General features: G+C 47.8%; 1 protein-coding gene across 3 annotated transcripts in view; it reads right to left on the bottom strand.

Moving 5' to 3' along the window:
* LOC147673887 (anillin-like) overlaps nucleotides 1–23237 on the bottom strand; it is a 429866-nt gene that overhangs the window by 158146 nt on the left and 248483 nt on the right. For all 3 annotated transcript variants that reach the window (XM_086947773.1, XM_086947775.1, XM_086947774.1), the window contains one exon: nucleotides 14593–14719. In XM_086947773.1, coding sequence (XP_086803899.1) covers nucleotides 14593–14719 — 127 coding nt within the window. The remainder of the gene's footprint in view (nucleotides 1–14592; nucleotides 14720–23237) is intronic.

Genomic DNA, 23237 nt, shown 5'->3' with positions numbered 1-23237 from the left:
GCTCCTCTCTTCCAATGCAAACCTGGTAAAGACCATCAGCTTTAAGAGAGTCAGGACGGGTGGGAGAGCTTTTGGCGTGGTAGTGTTGCAACTCTGGAATGATCTTCCCCAGTCTATTAGACAGTCCCACACGCTAATCTGGTTCAGAAAGCTGGTGAAAACCTGGCTATTCCCGAGGGGTGATATCTAGTTCTCCCGCTGTAATGGTGGATTGGTTCAACCATAATATCTTCCGAAGTTCAAGCGCCAGGATACCCATAGGATTACAGTTTTGCGCTATATAAATGCCCGATACATACATACGTACATAAATGCAATTCCAATGCAATACAACTGCTGCTATAGATGGTATATTATCACCAAACTTATGAGTCTTAGGTATGACATTTAGCTAGATACTTAGGAGGGGCTCGTTTGAAGGAAGGGGTGGGGGGACGGAGGCATTGGAAATGAACAAGCATTTGCAAAGCAAAAGGTCTCGCATTTACGCAAGACCTATTGCATTGCAAACGGTAGGCATCACAACGGGAGGGAGGGTGTGGGATGGCTGGAAGGCAAGGACAACTGGAGGGCGGAAAAGGCACAGACAACGGGAGGGTGGGGGATAGACAGCACGGACAACAGGAGGGTGGGGGGTGAGAAGGCACAGACAACAGGAGGGTGAGGGGGGTGGATTATAAGGCACCAAAGCAAATTGTGACTGCAGTAGGAGAAGGAGTAGTTTCTTACCTGTAACTCCAGTTCTGTAGTAGGGGTATCTGTTATAGTCATAATCTAGTGAATAGTCTCGCTCATGTGCGGGGACCCCGGAGCAAACAAAAATAATCTCTTAAGCAGTCTTCATTGCAATCCTGCATAGACAGAATTTAAAGCCAAATAATGCAGCCTATACTTAAAAGGCTACACTGTCCAGTACTTCAACTAGAAATGCAAAGAATATTCCACCAACATCATTTTAAACACAGTCTGCCAAGTTTGTCAGAGAAACTTCTCCCTTCACCAAATCCTTGGAATCAGAGAGGAAGGGATGGACAGACAAGCCCCCCCATAGGCTGTCATTATGTGGCTTAAATAAGGGATACCGTGCCTTTAAGAAACTTTCCAGAACTTTCGGTATCCCAGAATGCACAGCACTTCCCTCCACTTTCAGTTCTTTTTGGAGGTGTATAAAGCTAGACCTGTAGCATTCAGTACATTATCAATTTCTACACCGGGGAGGAAGACGGGCGCTTACGACTAAAACAGAGATACCCCTACTACAGAATGAATATGCTACTTACCAGTATGCATCTGTTCTTGGCATGTAGGGCTGCTAACATTCATATCTTAGCATTAGATCGCCGCCTAGTGTTGGGTCCGGATGATCGCACATTGTTGTCCTGGAAGAGTCTTCGAAGTATCCTGAGATAGGTGGCTCCTCCCCTGGACTACAGTGCGCATGGGCATCGGCTCCATCCCCAGATTGTTTTTCGCCATTGTGGCAGAAGATGGAGTGAAAAGTGTAAGTGATGTCCATGCTAATGATTGAATACAATAGTATATCTGCAGCTGCGACAGGCACCGGGGAGGAGGGTGGGCGATATGAATGTTAGCAGCCCTACATGCCAAGAACAGATGCATACTGGTAAGTAGCATATTCAGTTCGAGGCATGTGGGCTGCTAAATTCATATCTTAGCATAGAATATATAGCAGTCCCTCCATCAGCGGCGGTTGCCCGTGCCAGCTGAAGAAACCTGAAAAAGTGTTTTGAGAACAGCCTGTCCTACAGCAGCTTGCTGCTTGGAATGCACGTCAACACAGTAGTGTTTTGTAAAGGTATGTGGTGTAACCCACGTGGCTGCTCTGCAAATGTCCTCTAAAGGAATGTTCCCTAGGAAAGCCATGGATGCCCCCAATTTGCGTGTGGAGTGCGCCCTTGGGGGTATTGTTAAAGTGCGCTTGGCCTTGTGATAACAAATTTGGATGCACCTAACAATCCATCTGGCTATTCCTGCTTTGGAAATCGGGTTGCCTTTGTGTTGTGGTGAGAAGGCAACAAAAAGCTGTTTTGTTTTCCTAAAGTGTTGTGTCCTGTCTATGTAGTACATCAACGCCCTCCGTACGTCTAACGTATGGAGCATTCTTTCCGCCACCGTTTGTGGGTTTTGGAAGAATGCCGGCAAGTCTATAGTTTGGTTGAGATGAAACTGTGACACCACCTTTGGAAGGAATTTGGGGTTAGTACGTAGCACTACCCTATTTGGATGAATTTGAATGAATGGCTCTTGTATTGTGAGCGCTTGTAGCTCACTAACACGCCTCAGTGACGTAATAGCAATCAGGAAAGCTACCTTCCACGTTAGGAATTGTAGTTCACACGAGTGCAGTGGCTCAAATGGTGGTCCCATCAGTCTGGTGAGGACCACATTGAGGTTCCACACCGGAGCTGGCGGTGTTCTTGGGGGAATGACTCGTTTCAGACCTTCAAGGAAAGCTTTAATGGCAGGCACTCTGAAGAGAGAGAGATGCTGCCTATTCTGAAGGTAAGCTGCGATGGCGGATAGATGTATCCGAATAGAAGTGAACGCTAGCTTGCACTTGTAAAGATGCAACAGATAGCAAATGATGTTAGGGATAGATGCATCTAGCGGGTTGATGTCATTGGTGGTGCAGTAAATGACAAAACGCTTCCATTTTGCCGCATAGCATGCTCTGGTTGTTGGCTTCCTTGCCTCCTTGATGATGTCCATGCATTCAGGAGGTAGGTTGAGGTATCCAAACTCTAAGACTTCAGAAGCCAGATCGCCAGGTTGAGCTGTTGCGGATCTGGATGCTGAATTTCTCCATGGTTCTGCGTCAAAAGCCTGGGCGTGAGGCGCAGTCTTTGATGCGGAACCACTGAGAGTTCGAGGAACGTGGTGTACCAGGCCTGGCGCGCCCACGTTGGAGCAACTAGGATGAGTGTCATCGAGTGCTGCCTTAGTTTTTTCGCCACCAGTGGTATCAGAGGTGTCGGCGGAAAAGCGTACGCAAATTTGCCTGACCAGTTCATCCATATCGCATTGCCCTGCGATTGCGGGTGTGGGAACCTGGCGGCGAAGCTTTGGCATTTTGCGTTCTCCCTTGTGGCGAACAGGTCTATCTCTGGATGACCCCACCTTTGGAAGTACGGCTGGAGTACTGATGGATGTATCTCCCACTCGTGCATTTGATGGCTGTATCTGCTGAGCAGATCCGCCATCTGATTGTCCTTCCCTGGGAGGTGCTCTGCCATGAGGAAGATGTTCCTCTGAATGGCCCACTTCCACATGCTCTGAGCCAGATGAGACAGCTGCGGTGAGTGGGTGCCCCCCTGCTTCTGGATGTAGTACATCGCGGTCATGTTGTCCGTCCGGACTAACACCACTTTGTTGCACAGATGTACAATGAAGGACTTGAGCGCCATGAAGATCGCCATCAGTTCTAGATAGTTGATGTGCATCTTCTGTTGCTGCGTCGTCCATAGTCCCTGCACTGTGAAATTGAGCAGATGAGCTCCCCATCCCTGGAGAGATGCGTCCGTTGTTAGGATAATCTGTGGCACTGGCTCCTGGAACAGTCGGCCCTTGCAAAGGTTGTGTGGAGTCCACCAATGCAGAGAGTCGTATGCCCGACTGGTAACCAACACTAGGTCTGTTAATTGTCCCTGAGCCTGTGTCCACTGATTTGCTAAGCACTCCTGGAGCGGGCGCATATGCAACCGTGCGTGAGGGACTATGAAGATGCAGGAGGCCATCATGCCTATCAACTGCATGAACACTCTCGCTGGAAGTGAGTGTTGTGGTCTGAACCTTTGGATTAGAGATTGCATGCTCTCTATCCTGACTTGGTTTGGTTGAGCTTTGGCCGTCAGGGTATTGATTGTCGCACCTAGAAACTGCCGGACATGTGCCGGCTGAAGATGCGACTTTGGGTAATTCAACGAGAAACCCAAGTCGTGAAGGAGGTGAATGGTAGTCGACATGTGTGCGGCGCACTGTTGTTCCGACTTGGCTTGAACGAGCCAGTCGTCCAGGTAGGGGTAGACATGGATGTTCTGCCTCCTGAGGTGCGCTGCCACTGTCGCCAGGCACTTGGTAAACACCCTTGGGGCCGTGGTGACTCCGAAGGGTAGGACCTTGAACTGATAATGCCTTCCTTGGATTGTGAACCTGAGGTATTTTCTGTGGGACGGGTGTAGTGGAATGTGGAAATAAGCATCCTTGAGGTCTAAGGTTGCTAAGAAGTCCCCTTGGTTTAACAAGGGAAGAATCTGTTGCAGTGTAAGCATATGGAAATGTTCTGACAGTATATACAGGTTGAGGGGACGGAGATCCAGAATTGGTCTGAGAGATCCGTCCTTCTTTGGAATAAGGAAGTACAGGGAATATACCCCTGTGCCTTCCTCCCCCACTGGCACGAGCTCGATTGCTCCTTTTTGCAGCATCACCACCACTTCCTGCTGCAATAAGTGCAAGTGCTCTGCGGACATAGGCCTTTGCCTTGGTGGAATGTTGGGTGGAGTGGATTTTAACTCTAGACAATAACCGTACTGGACAAGTTGTCGCACCCACCTGTCTGTGGTGATGTTGAACCAGACGGGCAGGAACTGTTGTAGTCTCCCCCCGACAGGTGTTAAGTGGTCGGGGGGCAGTGACAGAGAGTCACTGTTTGCTTGGGTTAGAGGAGCGTGAGTTGTTGTTCCCTCTGCCGCGTCCTCTGGTGCTGTTTCCTCTGTAGCCCCCCTTGTTCTGTTTGGGGTACGAGGATTGTGCTCCACCTCTAGAGAATTGTGACTGCTGACCCATTTGTCCTCTGGTGACTCCACGTGCACCTGAGCGACGAAAAGTATTGCCACGAAACTGTTGTGATTGAAGGGCCCCCATAGATTTTGCAGTTTCGGTGTCTTTTTTAATTTTTTCTAGGGTGGTGTCAACATCTGGACCAAACAGTCTATCAGGATTGACTGGTTGATTAAGTATGGTTGTCTGAATGTCAGGTTTAAACCCCGATATGCGGAGCCACGCCTGTCGTCTCAGCATGACGCTAGTGTTAATGGTCCTAGCGGCTGTGTCCGCGGCATCCAGTGCACACTTTATGGCTGCGTTGGAGATCAGTTGTCCTTCCTGTATAATCATTTTGGTGCCCTCTTGAAACTGTGGAGGCAGGTGTTGCACAATTTGCTCTAGGGTGTCGTAATGCGACCTATCATAACGTGCCAATAGTGCCTGTGTATTTGCAATACGCCAGAAATTGGCAGCCTGCGCAGCTACCCTTTTGCCTCCTGCCTCTAGCACCTTGGACTCTTTATCCGGGGGAGGAGCTTCACCCGTTGTTTGGGAGTTGGCCCTCTTTCGGGCATTTGCGACCACCAGGGAGTCAAGCGGCAACTGTCCCCGAATGTATGCAGGGTCTGCAGGTGCTGGTCTGTACTTTTTTTCAATACGTGGATTGACCACCCTCGCCCTGGTAGGCTCTTTAAAGATGTCCGCCGCATGCTTGAGGACCCCCTTGAGCATAGGCAGTGTCTTTACAGTTCTTTCAGAAACTGAAAAAGTGTCAAATAGAAAATCCTCTTCAACAGGGTCAGCATGCATGTCCACATCATGATTAGCAGCTGCCCTTTCAATGAGTGCATGGAAACCTGCAGAATCCTCTGTTGGGGATGCACGTGTACTGAAAGGCTGTGGGTCTTGTCCCACATTATGGGTGTCTTGGTCACCAAAGTCATCATATGAATCCGGCTGTGCATCTGGTTCATTGACTGGGAAAGTGTATTGGTCATCTTCACCATATCCTTCACCGTCAGAGGGGTCTGGAGACGGAGTTGGGCTCCCTCTTAGAGGGGACTGGATAGGTTCCATGAGGCCTGAGGCATCCTGTGGATACTTTTTCTTCTTCAGGGGGATGACATAGGAGTCCACCGGCTGTGAAGTTATCTTCCTTTTGTAAAGGGTCAACTTGCCTGTATTAGCGTCGATAAAACACTCTGAATCCTCTTCTGAGTCGAGTACTCGACCTGAAAGTGCCCCTGCCGTTGAAGAATCCGACTTCTTTGGTGTCGATTTTGTTGAGAAGGCCTTCGGCGCCTCTTTTGGCGGCAGAAGGTAGAGGAGTTTACTGGCAGATTTGACCGGAACGTCTATCGCCTTCTGTGGCGATGGCGTCGGCGCCGACGAAGCAGCGGCTTTCTCCCTAATTCTTTGCAGTGAAGAAGCGACGAGGGACGTTTCATTCACAGTGGCCTTTGGCACCGACGAGGAATCCTTGATCTTGCCTTCGGATCCGACGTTTTGTTGGCCCTTTTGAGTCTTGGACGATGATGCTGCGTCCGCCGACCCAGAGGCCCTGGATCGATGCGCAGATGTGCCAGCCTTCGATCCGTGTGACTTCGACGGCTCCGTTTCTACCACGCGTCCGACCAACGTCCCCGTTGGAGTCGGAGCCGTGCCGCTGTCTTTGGAGGGCTTTGCCGGCGTCGCAGCGGTTGACCTGTGCGTTCCGCCCTTTTTAGAGGATCCCTCCTCTGGCACCGATTTCGACACGGTGGAATCAACAGATTTCTTCGATCTCTGTGGACCGGAGGTCGAGGGAGTCGATGAAGCAGCGTTTTTATTTGTTTTTGGTGGTACGGCCGCCATCTTAGGGACGCTGGAGTCCTTAAGTTTCAGTTTCGTTTTCGGTTCGGCCATTTTAGGTGTAGTCGATACCGTAGGTTTCAGTTTCGGTTTCGATACCGTCTGTGCAGCAAGTATGTCCGTGGCCGGGCCTAAAGGCGGGGCCGTGGCTTGCGCGACGGGGTCTTGGGTAAGGCCGACAGGCGATCCAGTGACCCGTTCTGTATGTCCGTAAACTTCGGGGCATAGCTCATCTCCTGAGCTATCTTCCGCGGCCCCATAAACCTCTTCGACGTCCCCTACCTCGTCGACGTTTTCAAGGCCTTGATCCACGACGCCGTCGTCGTCTTCCGGATCCGCCTCGACCTCCGTCTCGGGCGGGGAGATTTGAAGATGATGGCTCAGGCCCTCTTCTTCTTGCTCGTCGAAGATGTCGTCCGGTTCCGGGGCCGTTTGGTGGGCCTCAAGGCGCACCGCGCGCCGAATCTTGAGAGTCTTCTTGGACCTGAAACTTGCACAGGCTCTGCAGTTTCCTTCGTTATGGTCTGGTGAAAGGCATTTGTTACAGACCGGGTGCGCGTCTATATGTGGGTATTTGGCCCCACAGAGCGGACAGAGCTTAAACGGACTCCGCTCCATGCTGGAAAAGTTGCTGTCGAGTCGCGATGAGAAGGCCTCGATGTCCGAAGAGCAAAAACTCCGCTGATTCCGGCTCCGAGAGACGGAAGAACTCGAGACCGCACGCAAACAATACCGACGTAATAAATACAAGGCCTTTTGGCCGAATAAAGTTATGTTTTCTCGGTTCCGACAGAGAGACGTCGAGACCGCATCCGAACCCAATGGCGGAAAAAAACAATCTGGGGATGGAGCCGATGCCCATGCGCACTGTAGTCCAGGGGAGGAGCCACCTATCTCAGGATACTTCGAAGACTCTTCCAGGACAACAATGTGCGATCATCCGGACCCAACACTAGGCGGCGATCTAATGCTAAGATATGAATTTAGCAGCCCACATGCCTCGAACCTGGAGTTACAGGTAAGAAACTACTTCTGTAGTAGGGGATCTGTGTGTATAGTCATAATCTAGTGAATAGAATGGCAAGCCCACCCCCACAACCAAACCGGCGGTGGTGGAAAATGACAACACCATTACTGAGCAAACAGATTTCGCAAAGAAGCCTGCCCAACCTGAGCATCTGCTCTGGCATCAGAGTCCAGACAGTAATGCTTTGCAAAGGTATGGACCGACTTCCACGTGGCAGCCCTGCAGATGTCTGCAATGGGAACATAACGGAGCAAAGCTGTTGTAGCCGCTTTGCCCCTGGTGGAATGAGCCTTAGGCTTACCCCCTAAGGTCTTATTAGCCTTTTGATAACAACTGGATACAGGACACAATCCACCTAGAGATGGACTGTTTAGAGGTAGCAAGACCAGTCCTGACTGACCCATAATTGATAAACAATTGGTCTGAACCACGAATATCCTTTGTCTTATCCAGATACAATTTCAACACCCTTCTGACATCCAGGTAATGAAGAGACCTTTCCGCTGGAGTGGAAGGATTCTGAAAGAACGTAGGTAAAGTTATAGTCTGGTTTACATGAAAATCAGAAATCACCTTAGGAAGGAACTTCGGTTGAGTACGCATCACAACCTTAGCAGCATGAAAAACAGTATAAGGTTCCTGGCAACACAATGCCTGAATTTCACTCACCCTGCGATACGATGTGATGGCTACGAGGAACGCCGCCTTCCATGACAGGTGCTGCAACGAGGCCTTATGAATGGGCTCAAAAGGTGTCTGGGCCATTCCAGAGCAATGAGGATCATCCGCGCCCTGGACTGGGACAACTTGATGAGCACCGCCGGAATCCGGGGAATGGGTGGAAAAGCGTACAGAAAGCTGTTCGACCAGTTAATCCATAATGCATTCCCCAGAGTCCCCTGCTGGTAATACCTGGATGCGAAGTCAGGGCATTTCCTGTTTTCAGAGGTGGTGAATAGATCTACGGCTGGAGTGCCTCACCTGGCGAAGACGCCTTTGAGTACTTAGTCGTTTATGACCCACTCGTGGTTTTCCTGAATCAGTCTGCTGAGGGCGTCCGCCAGAGCATTCTGCACACCTGACAAATGGGTGGCCGTTATCGTCAATCCTCTGGCTAGCAGCCAGTGCCAGATCGCCTGCGCTTCCTGTGATAATGCGCGCGATCTCTGTCCACTTGCTTGTTGAGTTAATACATTGTGGTCGTATTGTCCGTCTATACAAGCAGAGAGTTGGTCCGGCAGGACGGATGAAAGGCCTTCAGTGCCAAGTGAACAGCTCTGAGTTCCAGGAAATTGATGTGGTACGTTGACTCCGTCTGGGACCACAATCCTTGGATCTGTAACTGTCCGGAATGCGCTCCCCATCCGTGGAGAGAAGCATCCGTCATTATAGTCTGAGTGGGAATGTCCTTGTGGAACGGAACAAACCCCCTTGAGGAGGTTCTCCGCCGCACACCACCATCTCAGGGACTGCTGAGCATGTAGAGACAACCGTATCCTGTCGTCCCAGGTCCCTCGTCTCTGGTCCCACTGATCCTCCAGACATTCCTGCAGCGGCCTCATGTGCAGGCGTGCAAGTGGAGTGACAAGAGGCCATCGACCCCAGTAGAGAAGACACCGTCCTCGCTGTTGTAGATAGAACAGTCGTGAGAGCCTGAGCTTTCCGAAGGACCGATAAACGTCTCTCCTACGAAGGAGACACGCTTGCTGACAACGTATTGATAGATGCCCCCAGGTACTGTAGGCACTGGACAGGAGTCTGGACCGACTTGGAAATGTTTATGTGCAAACCCAGCTGGCTCAGAGCGGCCGTTTTGTTGAAGTGCAGTTGTGCTTCCTGGAAGGTGGAGGCTTTGATCAGCCAAACGTCCAGTTACGGGTAGACAAACACCTTGTTCTTCCTCAGGTGTGCGCCACCACTGCCATGCATTTCGAAAAAGTCCTTGGAGCAGACTTCAGTCCAATCAGTTGTACGGTGTACTGATAGTGATTGGTGCCTACCAGGAAGCGCAGGAACTTCCGGTGTTTCCGTGCAATGGGCACATGGAAGTACGCATCTTGCAGGGTATCGGCCACCGCCTGGAGCTCGCGTAGTTGGAACTGCGAGCAAACCGGTTGAGTCGCTGGAGGCGGGCTGACGAAACAAAGACTGTATCCATTGCAAACAATGTTCAGCACCCACTTGTCCGGAGTAATTATTCTCCACTCTGCCAAGTAATGTTGTATGCTTACCCCCACCGGAGCAGGTAACGGACGAGGGGGAAGTAGCACCTCAGGCTTAGACCCGGCCGGGCCCTTACTCGCTGAGCAGGACTGCTGCCCACCTCTGCCCCTCTGGCGCTTCTGGAACGGTCGCCGCTGGTATTGCTGCTGCTGCTGACCAGCCTGCCGACCCTGTCCTCTGCCCTGCGCACCGTACTACCTCTGGAATGGGCGATAGGTCTTCCTTTGTTCCTTCGGCTTCTCTAACCAGGCAGCAGTCAGGGTCTCAGCCTCCGCCTTCATGTGGGCCATCTCCTCATCCACATGTCTGCAGAACAGGGTCACTCCAGAAAAGGGCAGACTGGCGACCCTCTGTTGAGCTTCGGGCTTCAGCGACGTGAAACACAGCCAGGCGTGTCGGCGCAGGTTAATACCGTGGCAGTACACGTGGGCTGCCAACAGCGAGGAATCCGCCAGGGAGCCGATTATCTGGTTAGAGACCATCATCCCCTCCATGATGATCTCCTGGAAGTCCTCTCTGCGCTCCCTGGGAAGATGTTCTGCGAACTGCTGCAAGGGTTCCCACAATGCTCTGTCGTACCGCCCCAACAACGCCGAGGCACTGGCGGCCTTCATGGACGTGGAGGCCGTACCACATACTTTCCTGCCCGCTGAGTCCATTAATCGACTCTCCTTGTCAGGAGGAACTGTTGATAATGGCGCGGTGGAATGTTGTGTCCTGGCCGCCGTCACTATCACTGAGTCCGGTACAGGGTCCGAACGCAGAAAGGCGGGGTCTGACTCAGGGGCCTTGTACTTCTTTTGTAGTCTTGACAGCGCAGACTTCGTAGAGGAAGGCATGAGGAAGAGGTCCATGGCCGGTTCTTCTAGCCCAGGCACCAAAAGTAGTAGGGGACGAGACAGCTGTTTCTTATGCAGGGTCTCAAATATAACTGAGGTTGAGGGCATGGGAACAGTCAGCGTGATGCCCAGTTTTGCTGCTCCTCGCAACAAAACCTCCTGAAATGAGGCAATGTCGTCTACCGGAGACACCCTCGTCCGAGGGGAATCCAAAAGCGTCTGTGAATAGTCCCTGGCACTGGACGACTCCGTGTGGTGGGACCTGGTCCTGTCTCTCCTGTGACGTCATCTGGATCTAGTAGATGACCGACTATCATCTCTGGACCTGCTCCGTCCGGAGCGGGACCTCGGCCTCCTTGGTCTTGGACAATCCACTGGCCATACAGGCGTGGGTTGTGGAGGCCGAGCCGGCAGCCTAGGCCTTGGAGGGCTGAGGGTGACGTAGGTAGATGTAACAAATAAGACCTCGGAGGAGGAGTGGGAGTCCTTGGAGGAGGAGGTGTAGGTGTCCTCGGAGGCGGAGGAGGAAGGCCCCTAGGTAACGGAGGAGGCGGTGTTACATGCCTAGAGGGTAAATAAACTTGTGAGTACTCCGAGCCCGGAGACTGTTCCACCCTCTCTCTTTGGCTTCCGTACCCTTGAAGGGGACCTTGAGGCTGACCGCCTCTTTGACGAGCGACGGCGTCGTGGTCGAAGAAGAAAGGCTGATAACGGAGCCTTGGGACTCTGTCCTGGCCTTAGAACGCCTTTGGGACCTGGACTCTCTTGTTCGACTCAGATCTGTTCCTAGACGTCGAACGCGTCGACGTCGAACGCGTCGACGCCGACCTCTTCGACGTCTAAGATCTTTCGACGATTATGAACATTTCTTCGACGTCGAGTCGACGACGGCCGGCGGTGTCACCACGACGGCGAGTGCCGGTGCCTGCTATACCCCTCTCGCCGTCTGTGGTACCTAGACGACGAAGATGTCTTAGACGCCGACCTCGGAGGTCTCGATGTCAATCCGCTCGACATCGAACGACGACGCCGCCGCTGGGGAGACGGGGAACACACCGTGGTCATTCCTCTCGACGCCATTGACGTCGACGAATGGTGTCGTTTTCTGGCCTTTTCTTTACTGAGAAGTCCCCCAGAGGCCTCAGCACGGGCAGAGGAAGAAGCCCCTTCATGCCAAGACCCACCTTGGTCACGCGGTCTTCGCTTTTCCAATCCTTGAAGCAGAGTCTTCTCCCTGTCCCTCAGGGTCCTACTGGAGAACTGTTGGCAGATCTCGCAATCCTCTGGGACATGAGAAGGGGGCAGACAATGAATGCACACCCTGTGCTTGTCTGATTTGGCCTTCTTTCCATCACACTCTGGACACCTATCAACTAGGGATGGCATATTTGATAGAAAGAGAGGCTAAACTTACTAGAAAAACACCAGCAAGAGCAGAAGGGGCCAAATGACGTCACATGAAACACTCTGAAGACTTTAAAAGTGCAAAAAGATTAGATCAACACCTAAAAAGGGAGAGCTCAATGCTCCAGGGTCCTGCTAGCCGGAGCCGGAAAAAAACTGAAAGTGGAGGGAAGTGCTGTGCATTCTGGGATACCGAAAGTTCTGGAAAGTTTCTTAAAGGCACGGTATCCCTTTTTCAAGCCACATAATGGCAGCCTATGGGGGGCTTGTCTGTCCATCCCTTCCTCTCAAGGATTCCAAGGAATTGGTGAAGGGGAAGTTTCTCTATGGGTGAAACTTGGCAGACTGTTTAAAATGATGTTGGTGGAATATCCTTTGCATTTCTAGTTGAAGTACTGGACAGTGTAGCCTTTTAAGTATAGTATTCAGAGGAAGGGGTCCCAGTAAGGTAGGACAAGAATTAAGAATAGTGAAAATATTAATCACACAGAAAATGAATCCATCCGCATTGTTTTATTCACAATGGGAATGCATAATGAATATACAAAAGTCAGTACATCAAATACGTAGTTTAGGCAGTGCCCCAAGAAAGGGAAGTGAGGGTGGGGGTTTGTGATCGTGTGAGGACGAAGTGCAGGAGAAGAAAAATGATTTAAAGGTGACAGTACAATCAACCAATAAAAATCTTCAAGTTGACAAAGTTACACATTATGTACAAAACACATGACTTATTAGTCAGTTTTCAAAATAGAGCATACTTCACATTGTTCAATTTATGAAACATTCGGGAGTGAAGTTGACATTCAAAAGCACGTGGTTGTCGACGTTTCGACCCTTAAAAAATACGCAGGATTTAGTGATGTCCTTGCAGTAGGGTCTTCATCAGGACAGGAAAACGGGGCAAACAACCTAGTCAATATGTAAATAATTGAATTAAACTTGGGAAACATATCCCTGAATTAATCAAAACAGAAAATAGCACACAAACCCCTTGACGGGATGGGTATAGGGTCGAAAGGCAAGAGCATCAAACATAATTACCAAAAACTGAGTATTATCTGCGATTGGTGCTATAATTATACAATTATAGGTAAATATTAAAGAGGCCCCACTGCTTTCCCTGGCCATGTACACCACCGTAGGGCTGGTTTTTATCCAACGGCTCTCTCTTACCACTGAATTATCCATGTATTGGTAATTTATCTCTTTAATATTTACCTATAATTGTATAATTATAGCACCAATCGCAGATAATACTCAGTTTTTGGTAATTATGTTTGATGCTCTTGCCTTTCGACCCTATACCCATCCCGTCAAGGGGTTTGTGTGCTATTTTCTGTTTTGATTAATTCAGGGATATGTTTCCCAAGTTTAATTCAATTATTTACATATTGACTAGGTTGTTTGCCCCGTTTTCCTGTCCTGATGAAGACCCTACTGCAAGGACATCACTAAATCCTGCGTATTTTATAAGGGTCGAAACGTCGACAACCACGTGCTTTTGAATGTCAACTTCACTCCCGAATGTTTCATAAATTGAACAATGTGAAGTATGCTCTATTTTGAAAACTGACTAATAAGTCATGTGTTTTGTACATAATGTGTAACTTTGTCAACTTGAAGATTTTTATTGGTTGATTGTACTGTCACCTTTAAATCATTTTTCTTTTCCTGCACTTCGTCCTCACTCGATCACAAACCCCCACCCTCACTTTCCTTTCTTGGGGCACTGCCTAAACTACGTATTTGATGTACTGACTTTTGTATATTCATTATGCATTCCCATTGTGAATAAAACAATGCGGATGGATTCATTTTCTGTGTGATTTATATTTTCACTATTCTTAATTCTTGTCCTACCTTACTGGGACCCCTTCCTCTGAATACTTAGTTCGCCCAGGTCCCAGTGACTATACTTGGGTACACCCCCAATTTATACACGCCTTTTAAGTATAGGCTGCATTATTGGTCTTTAAATTCTCTGTCTATGCAGGATTGCAATGAAGATAGTTTAAGAGATTATTTTTGATTGCTCCGGGGGCCCCGCACATGAGCGGGACTATTCACTAGATTAGGACTATAACAGAGATCCCCTACTGAAGAACCTCATTAAAGAAAATAGTGCTCACAGTCTAACAGTACCATGTAACAACTGAAGAAAGGGGTCAGTCACAATGGGAGGTGACAAATGAAGAGGCGGTACTAAGGAGGGACTAAGAAGCCTGTTGACGAATCAGAAGACAGCATTTAGGACAATGACGAAAGCCAATAGCAAATATGGGTTGAGCTTCTATTCACCTGCTCCACTACAAAAAGCCTCAGAGCAGTGCATGCACGCTGACTCTAGGCTCGACCTAAAAAGCATGGACTTGAAGTTACTCCAGTTTAACAATCTTTGAATGTCAACATTTGCCATGAAATTAAAGAGGATCCAAAGCATGTCCATCTAGACAAACTACTTACAGTGTGACTGAAGTAGGGAAAACGATGGCATCTCCACAAAGTGCATCTTGTACGCTGGCAAGGGGTGTGGCCACTATGTAATGAGATCCGAAGCGAATCAGTAACATGAAGTACTGACTAGGTTTTCCTGAAAAAAAGGACAAGAGTTTAAGAATGAGCATGGTCTCTATGAGCAAGTTAGCCATGAGAAATATTAACCAACATTATGCTACAGTAGCTCATGAGCTTTGGGTAAATCCAAAGCAACCGAACCCCACTAAAAATATCTTTAAAGCTATAAATGATCAGAAATAAGCAAATTCTTGAGGCAGACCACTGGCAAAACGTTCCAAACTGGAATAAACTGCAAAACTCCCATGAGGTTATTAACCACAAGTGACAAGACAGTTCATGAAGCAAACCACCAAACATCCAATACAACCACAGACATGTCAGCCAATGAAACCGAAGCGTGTGGCATTAAGCACCAAGGAAAAAGCAGCAATAACTGCTACAAACCAGCCTTAGAATCTCTTCAAAGGTTGATAAATCAAGAGAGAAAACCACCAATGAGGTGAGAAATGCCAACAACTTCTTTCAACCTTCTTACATATGAAACCTACCATTTGATTCTTGCATAAAATGCAGCTTCGAGTAAGGCTCTAAAAGAACATGTCAATTTTACATTTGGCAGGTTTTGTGCCCGCAAGCCACACAGACTGATGCAGCAGCAAATTGGAGTAATCCTGGTCTTAAAAAAAAAATGATAGGAGTCCTTTAGTCAACTTCCACAAGATATGGAACTCAATCCTACTACACACTAGAACAATTACTTCTTAAGATTTATTCAAACGGAAACAAAAAACCTACTGTATTATCAACACATCCCCCTTGGACAACCATAACATAGAAAATCCCTCTCAAGGGCACTACTAACTGAATAAAAGACAGCTCCAGAAAGTCTTATGCCTCTGTCCCCTTCCTGCATTCGAACCCTAAACCACTATTGTGGCTTAATCCTGTACTAAACCAAATCTAGAAAGCGTTCACAACTAATTTTTCTAGCCACTTGGAAACAGGCTTATCTGTTACCACTGTTGAAGAAACCTAATGCTGATCCCGAAGTACTTCGCAACTTTAGACATATTTCCCTGCTATCGGGAACGGTCCTATAGAAATTGGTTCAGCGACAACTAGCCGACTTTGTAGAAGCCAACAGTCTCCTACAGGACTCCCAGTCAGGCTTCTGGTCAGGCTACAGCATGGAAACAGCGTTGGTAGAAGAAGCCGATTTGATGAGAAAGACCGTGGATGGTGGCTCAGCTGCCATATTAGTGCTGTTGGACCTTCAGCGGCGTTCGATACAATGTCGCATTCAATTCTGTTGGAAAGATTGAAACATCAGCATGCAAGGGGTGGCACTTGATGGGAACCGGTCATATCTTGAAGACCGTGGTTAGCAGGTCTTCCTTTGCCCTTTCTCCTCATCAGTCAAACAACTTATATGCGGAGTACCTCAGGGTTCTGCCTTAAGCCCGCTGCTCTATAATATCTACCTTGCCCTGCTGAATGTAGTTTCCTATGCGGATGACATTCAATTTGTGTTCTTTTAAAGAGCACCCACAGCAGCATTTTATATATTTAAAGAATTCCTTAAGGACATTGCAAGCTGGATGAACGAAAAAAAATTGAACCAATAAAGACGTAACATAACAGAGGTCTTGTTTTTCAGTCAAGCATCTCCTCTGTGTTGTGCTTCTGGTGGCCAAGGGAGTTGAGGCCCCCCACCCATCCCTAAGGACGCTGTTAGAAATCTTGGAGTTATTTGGGAGAAGGAGCTCACCCTCACGGCACAAGTCAAGCAAATCTCTGCGGCTTGTTTTGGGAAAATGAGATCTATCAGGAAATGTTTAAGTTTCCTGCCAGAACAGAGCAGTAGTATGTAGGAGCTTTAGTCTCTATTTCGTTTTTTCAGCGCCAGGACACCTCTGTCGAGGTAGCTGTGCTCTTTATGAATGGCCATTGATAGATTGTATACATAGATTGTGAAGAACAAGTTACTTACCTTTGGTAACACCTTATCTGGTAGAGACTATCTAGCTGCAGATTTTTGATCTTTGAATTTCCCAGGAGCGAGACTGGATCCAGCTTTTTAGCAGTACCCCTACACACCGGTAGGTGGCATAGTTCAGTCCTGCGTCAGCCTGTGGCGGCACCAGAATGACGTGGCCCCTATATAGGCAACACCCAGGCACACTGACCTTACATTTTCACAACTTTCAACACCATAAGTACTGAACCACATAGTGCCCCGACACGGGTGTGTCCGAACTAGGACTTAAGTGATCAGTCCTGACCCTAGAAATCTGTCCGCAGAACAGGGTGGCTAGTTGGGTGAGTAAGGAATCTGTGACTAGATATGGTCTCTACCAGTTAAGGCATTGCTGAAGGTAAGTTGTTCATCTGATACAGACTTCTAGCCACAGATGCCTTAACTATTAATAGACACCCAACAATACCATCCCCAGAGGAGGGTATGCAGAGATGCAGACATTCCTGATAGACTGACTGATATCCAGGGCTCCGCAAAGCCTCGAGCGCAGTTCCTCCATCACTAACATACACAAGAGGCACTTCCATCCAGTACCAGGATCTCTGGGCCGTTGTCTATAGCCGTGAACCACTGCTCTGCAATGGTTGCAGCTTTAGGTCTGGTGGTATGAGCTCGTAAACATTCATGAGTCGGCTTCTTTGCCAATGGGAAACAGATTTTCATGCAGAGCACGTCCCACCGAGAGAAGGTGCACTTCTGCACCGCCTGACCTTTCTTTGCATCAAAATATTTTTGTTGAAAACCAAATTTCCAAACACTTTATGCACTATACCGTTTTATTAGTTAAAACTACATATTAGTGGGAAGGTTTTGTGGCCATTTCAATGGAAATTATGCTATCTGTAAATGACTGCACTACCACATGCTTCAGTAATAGATTTATGAAAAGTGAGTTTTTAAACATGAACTGGTAAATATTTCTGCTCCTGACCGGATGATAATGCGGCTAGTGAACTAAGAGGCAAGCTCGTGATCATGTGTAACCTATATGTGGGCTTGATTCTTATTATACATGGAGCAAACGTTTAGTCTAGAAAATAAAAAGCTTAAATACATCAGAAAGTTTACATCAATATTTGAGCTGCTCTCGTGATAATGAAGAAAAAGGTAGCTTCATAAGATAAAATATTGGTCTAGGATCATACAATTTGAGACCAGTTCACACATGGGTCAAGTACATTACAGTTAAGTCTACTAGAATATTCAAGTTACTAGACCTGTAAGTCTAGTAACATTATGATTTATAGAGCCTTGAGGGGCAGCCTGATTGGTGGATCGATGGCCATGCTCAGTAGCTCAAACGATTCCACGACTCCCAATCCGGCTTCAGAGGTGGCTATAGCACGGAGACTGCAATCCTAGAAGTGGCAGGAAGTGTTGGTGGAACTACTGACCAGGGCAACGCAGCACTGCTGGTGCTTCTGGATCTGTCTGCGGCCTTCGACACTGTGGCCCATCCGATTCTCCTAGAGACTAAAACTTCTGGGAATTCAGGGTACGGCCCTCCCCTGGAGAACTGGACACAACAAGTTTTCTTACGTCCCTTTGTCTCTTCCCAGAAGCCGCTTGTTTGTGGGGTCCCACAGGGTTCGGCATGGAGTTCTCTCCTGTTCAATGTCGATCTCTCCCCGCTCTAATCGAATCCCTGGGGATTAAGGTAATTTCTTACGCTGACGATACCCAGCTTCTGTTTTCTTTTAAAGAACACTCAGAGGCTGCTTTTATACACTTCAGAAGCTGTCCAAGTCACATCTTGGCCTGGATAACCCAAAGATGTCTAAACCTAAATTCAGGAAAAACTGAGGTGTTTTTCTTCAAACATGCCACTCCACCCTTTAGGCTTTGGTGGCCTCAAGAATTGAACCCCCCCTCCTGAGCCTGTAGACTCAGTGAGAAACTTGGGTTTCAGATTTGATGATGCCCTTTCTAGCAAGTCCTAGATTCGGCAAGTCTCTTCCTCCTGCTTCTGGAAATTCCGTATCCTGCAGAAAAGGCTCCACTTCCTCCCGGTGACTGCAGGAGGACGGTGGTTCATGCCTTTATTACATCCCATCTGGACTGTGCCAGTAGCCTGTGCTTGGATCTTCCTGCATATCTGATTTGCAGACTGCAAATGATACAGAATGCAGCAGCTAGACTGATTTGCAAGGTGCCTTACCGGCACTCCATCACTCCTCACCTAAGAAGCCTCCACTGGCTACCAGTCATAAGAGTAGAATTCAAGGCACATACCCTGGCTTACAGAGCAACCAGAAGCAGAGGCCCGGCCTTCTTGAGAGTCAGACTACAACACTACCAGCATGTCCAAGTCCTGAAATCTAACCACCTGCAGCCCCCCCCCCCCCCCCTCCCCACACTTTCACAAGGCGAGGGAAGGCGGTAGAGCGTTTGCAGTTAGGACCACTAAACTGTGGAATATAATGCTACCCCCTTCCAATCTGAATGAACCTGAAACCGCCTTCAGACTAGCTCTAAAAGCCTGGCTATTCAACAGTCACAAAGCCTACTTGTGCGCGGGGTCACTCAATTACATTAGCGCTGGGATACCTCTGCTGGAGGTAGCTGCGCGCTCTACAAACTCCAAAATAAATCCTGAGAACTGAGGCGGAGTGATATGGGCGGAAAGGCGTTGTGGAGGCCTGAGCGCCACTTGAGATGAATAGTCTCCAAAGCGAGAGCCGCCTTAAAAACTAGAGGGTGCAAAACTGCTGACATTGCGTGTTCTCCACAGAGGTGCACAAATCTATCCAATGCTCTCCCCACTGCTGAAACGGACCTTGTGCCACCTCAGGTCGGAGATACCATGTGTTATTCTCTAATCAAGAAACACCAAAGGGCCTTGACTCTACTCAGTAAGGCTGAGTCCATATAACAAAACGAAACAATTGCCAATACTGAGGGAAACTCCAAAACAACTATTTATTCCAGAACCTCCGAATAACACATAGGTCCGCGTTTTTTACTACACCATCAGTTGGTTTGACAACTCTTAGATGTCACTTTTTTCAATAATACTTTCTAAAAGTGTATCAAAAGAATGATTACAAAACAAAGGGAAAAGCTATGTAAAATACACTACATTACATCATATATGACACCAGCATACAATTAATATAAACCTTCACACATACCTCATGCAAATTTGACCAGACACTCGTGCATCAACACTCACACCATCCAAAACAAAGGCCCAGAGCGGGTGGAAATAGCTTTGTATGCCCCCAGCTCTGGTGAAAACTGTTCTTAATCCAAACGTCAAACAGTACAATAAAAAATAAATACTCCTAGTAAAATGTAGAGATGATTCAATATAATCTATATTTCTTACAGCTCACGCCTCAATCGCTATGTAAATACAACAATTATATTGCAAAATTTGTTTGACAAGGGAAAACAGAAAGTTCGACACGTTTCAAACCCAACTGTGCGTCGGGTTCTCATCAGGACCGTAACGTTCAAGAAGAGAATGAAACAAAACACGTTCAAATTTACAAAACCTCCGACCGCAGTTAAACAAAAGGGCACCAACCGGTGCAATCTGCCTACCTTATTTCCTGAACTGATTAAATCTGTGGCTTCACACTTAAATGTGACAACATTCTGAAAAGACAGACATAAGACAACACAGTTTGTAAACCTCATGTCAGTCTGGCTGGACATCTCCCATGTGAAAGAGGTTCACTCGTACCCACTTACCGATTGCCTTTACTGGAGACTGAAGCCCCTTTCGTCATATTGCTGATATCAGGGTCACCTGCCAGGAATAGTAGACTGTTAGAACGTAAACGTTCATGACTTATGGTCTTTTTAATTAGACATTAAGGGGCGGGTCTCACCTTAATCACACATCGTGAAGTCCATAGAGGCTAACGTTGGACTGCCGTCTTACAAATGAATCTAGGAAAAAGCAATGCCCGTTTTAGCTCATTTGCGCTTAGACGTACTGTACAAAATGGAAGGTCAGGCCACGCATCAGTTACCTTAAGAACTAGCTCTCCCTCTCAACAAGCCGCGTACACGTCCTCCGAGTGTGGTGTACAGCCGGCGTTCCCGCATTGAATGATGGGATAGTGGGTTGACGGGAGATGTCGTTTTTATGCTTCCTGGTCGATGAGCCAATCCTTGCTCATTATCCGTGACCACGTGTTCCTATGCCATATTGTCATGGTGATCGTGAAGAAGTTGAAAAGGAATATACTACTTACCAGTATGCATCTGTTCTTGGCATGTAGGGCTGCTGACATTCATATCTGTGCATAGATCGCCGCCTAGTGTTGGGTCCGGACGATTGCACATTTTTGTCCTGGAAGTCTTCGAAGTATCATGAGATAGGTGGCTCCTTCCCCGGTCTACAGTGCGCATGGGCATCCTCTCCATCCTCAGATTGTTTTTCGCCATTGTGGCAGGGATGGAGTATGATACAGTAAGATGTCCATACTAAGAATAATTCTGAGTGCTACAGCTGCGACAAGCACCGGGGAGGAGGGAGGGCGATATGAATGTCAGCAGCCCTACATGCCAAGAACAGATGCATACTGGTAAGTAGCCTATTCCGTTCGAAGCATGTGGGCTGCTGAATTCATATCCGTGCATAGAATGTATAGCAGTCTCCCCCTTAGCGGTGGTTGTCCGTGCCAGCTGCAGCAGCCTGAAAAAGAGTTCTGTGTACAGCCTGTCCTACTGCTGCTTGCTGTTTGGAGTGTACATCTACGCAGTAGTGTTTGGTAAATGTATGTATGGTAGTCCATGTGGCTGCTCTACATATGTCCTCTAGAGGAATGTTTCCTAGGAAAGCCATGGATGCCCCTAACTTGCATGTGGAATGCGCTCTTGGGGGAACTGTTAACGTGCGTTTAGCCTTTTGATAGCAAATTTGTATGCACTTAACAATCCATCTGGCTATACCAGATTTTGAAATGGGGTTGCCTTTATGCTGTGGTGAAAAGGCAACAAACAGTTGTTTAGTTTTTCTGAAAGGTTTTGTCCTGTCTATGTAGTACAGGAGAGCTCTTTTAACGTCCAGTGTATGTAGAGCTCTTTCTGCCACTGAATCTGGATTTGGGAAGAATACTGGCAGTTCAAATAGTTTGATTGATGTGAAACTGGGATACCACCTTTGGCATAAATTTAGGGTTTGTACGCAGTAGAACTCTGTTTGCATGAATTTGTATGAATGTCTCTTGAATAGTTAGGGCTTGTAGCTCACTAACCCTTCTAAGTGATTTAATTGCCACTAGGAAAGCCACTTTCCACGTTAGGAACTGTATCTCACATGAGTGAGAGGTTCAAAAGGTGGTCCCATCAGCCTGGTTAGAACCATGTTCAAGTTCCAGACAGGTGAAGGTGGGTGTCTTGGAGGAATCACTTGTTTGAGTCCCTCCATAAAAGCTTTAATAGCAGGTACCCTGAAGAGTGAAAGGTGTTGCCTGTTCTGAAGATAAGCTGCCACCACAGCTAAGTGTATACGTATGGAGCTATAGGCCAGATTGTATCTATGTAAATGTAACAGATAACATATGCTGTTTTGAGTAGATGCATCTAGCGGATTTATGTCATTATTGGTACAATAGATGACAAATCGTTTCCACTTCGCAGCATAGCAAGCTCTGGTTGTAGGTCTCCTTGCCTCCTTGATAATGTTCATACAGTCAGGAGGCAAGTTTAGTTAACCAAACTATGACTTCAGGAGCCAGATCGCAAGGTTCAACTGTTGCGGATCTGGGTGCTGAATATCTCCATGGCTCTGCGTTAAAAGACTGGGTGTTAATCGCAGCCTTTGATGAGGCACCACGGAAAGTTCTAGAAACGTGGTGTACCACGATTGCCTCGCCCACGTTGGAGCAACTAGGATGAGTGTCATGGAGTGTTGTCGCAGTTTGCGTGCCACTAGTGGTATGAGCGGGGCTGGGGGAAAAGCGTACGCAAACTTGCCTCACCAGTTCATCCATATCGCATTGCCCTGAGACTGTGGATGTGGGAACCTGGCGGCAAAGCTTTGGCATTTTGCGTTTTCCCTTGTGGCGAACAGGTCTATGAATATTTTGGTTGAAGGAGGAGACTTTTTATTGACCATATTGGTTATACCAATGCTCACATCTCCTTGGTCTCTGTCCTATATTAGTGATCCTGGGAACAATTTTATTTAAAAAGAAGGCGGGTTGCAGCTTGCTCACTGGCTATAGACGATGGACCTTATTATAAGAGGAGTTGAAGCTAGCATTTATGGGGTGAGAGACACTCTTCCCTATGGTACCCGTTCTAATATCGATTTCCCCATAGTGGTCATTTCAGTCTCATATTTTCCTTTTAGAGGCATGGAACTATTACAGTAGTTGGGTTTGAGAGACACTCTTCCCTATGGTACCCGTTCTAATATCGATTTCCCCATTATGGTCATTTCAGTCTCATATTTCCCTTTAGAGGCATGGAACTATTACAGTATAGTTATAGAAAGGCCTGATGCCAGGGACATTCTTCATTCAATCCTTTTTGGACAGTATCCAGATAAAAGATCCAAAACACCTCCCGTTTCTTTCGGAGGCATGTAGGGTCA

This window comes from Lissotriton vulgaris, chromosome 12 (genome assembly GCF_964263255.1).
Source record: "Lissotriton vulgaris chromosome 12, aLisVul1.2, whole genome shotgun sequence".
Lineage (NCBI taxonomy): Eukaryota > Metazoa > Chordata > Amphibia > Caudata > Salamandridae > Lissotriton > Lissotriton vulgaris.
Note: the sequence above shows the minus strand (reverse complement) of the source record. Positions and strands in the feature narration are given on the sequence as shown.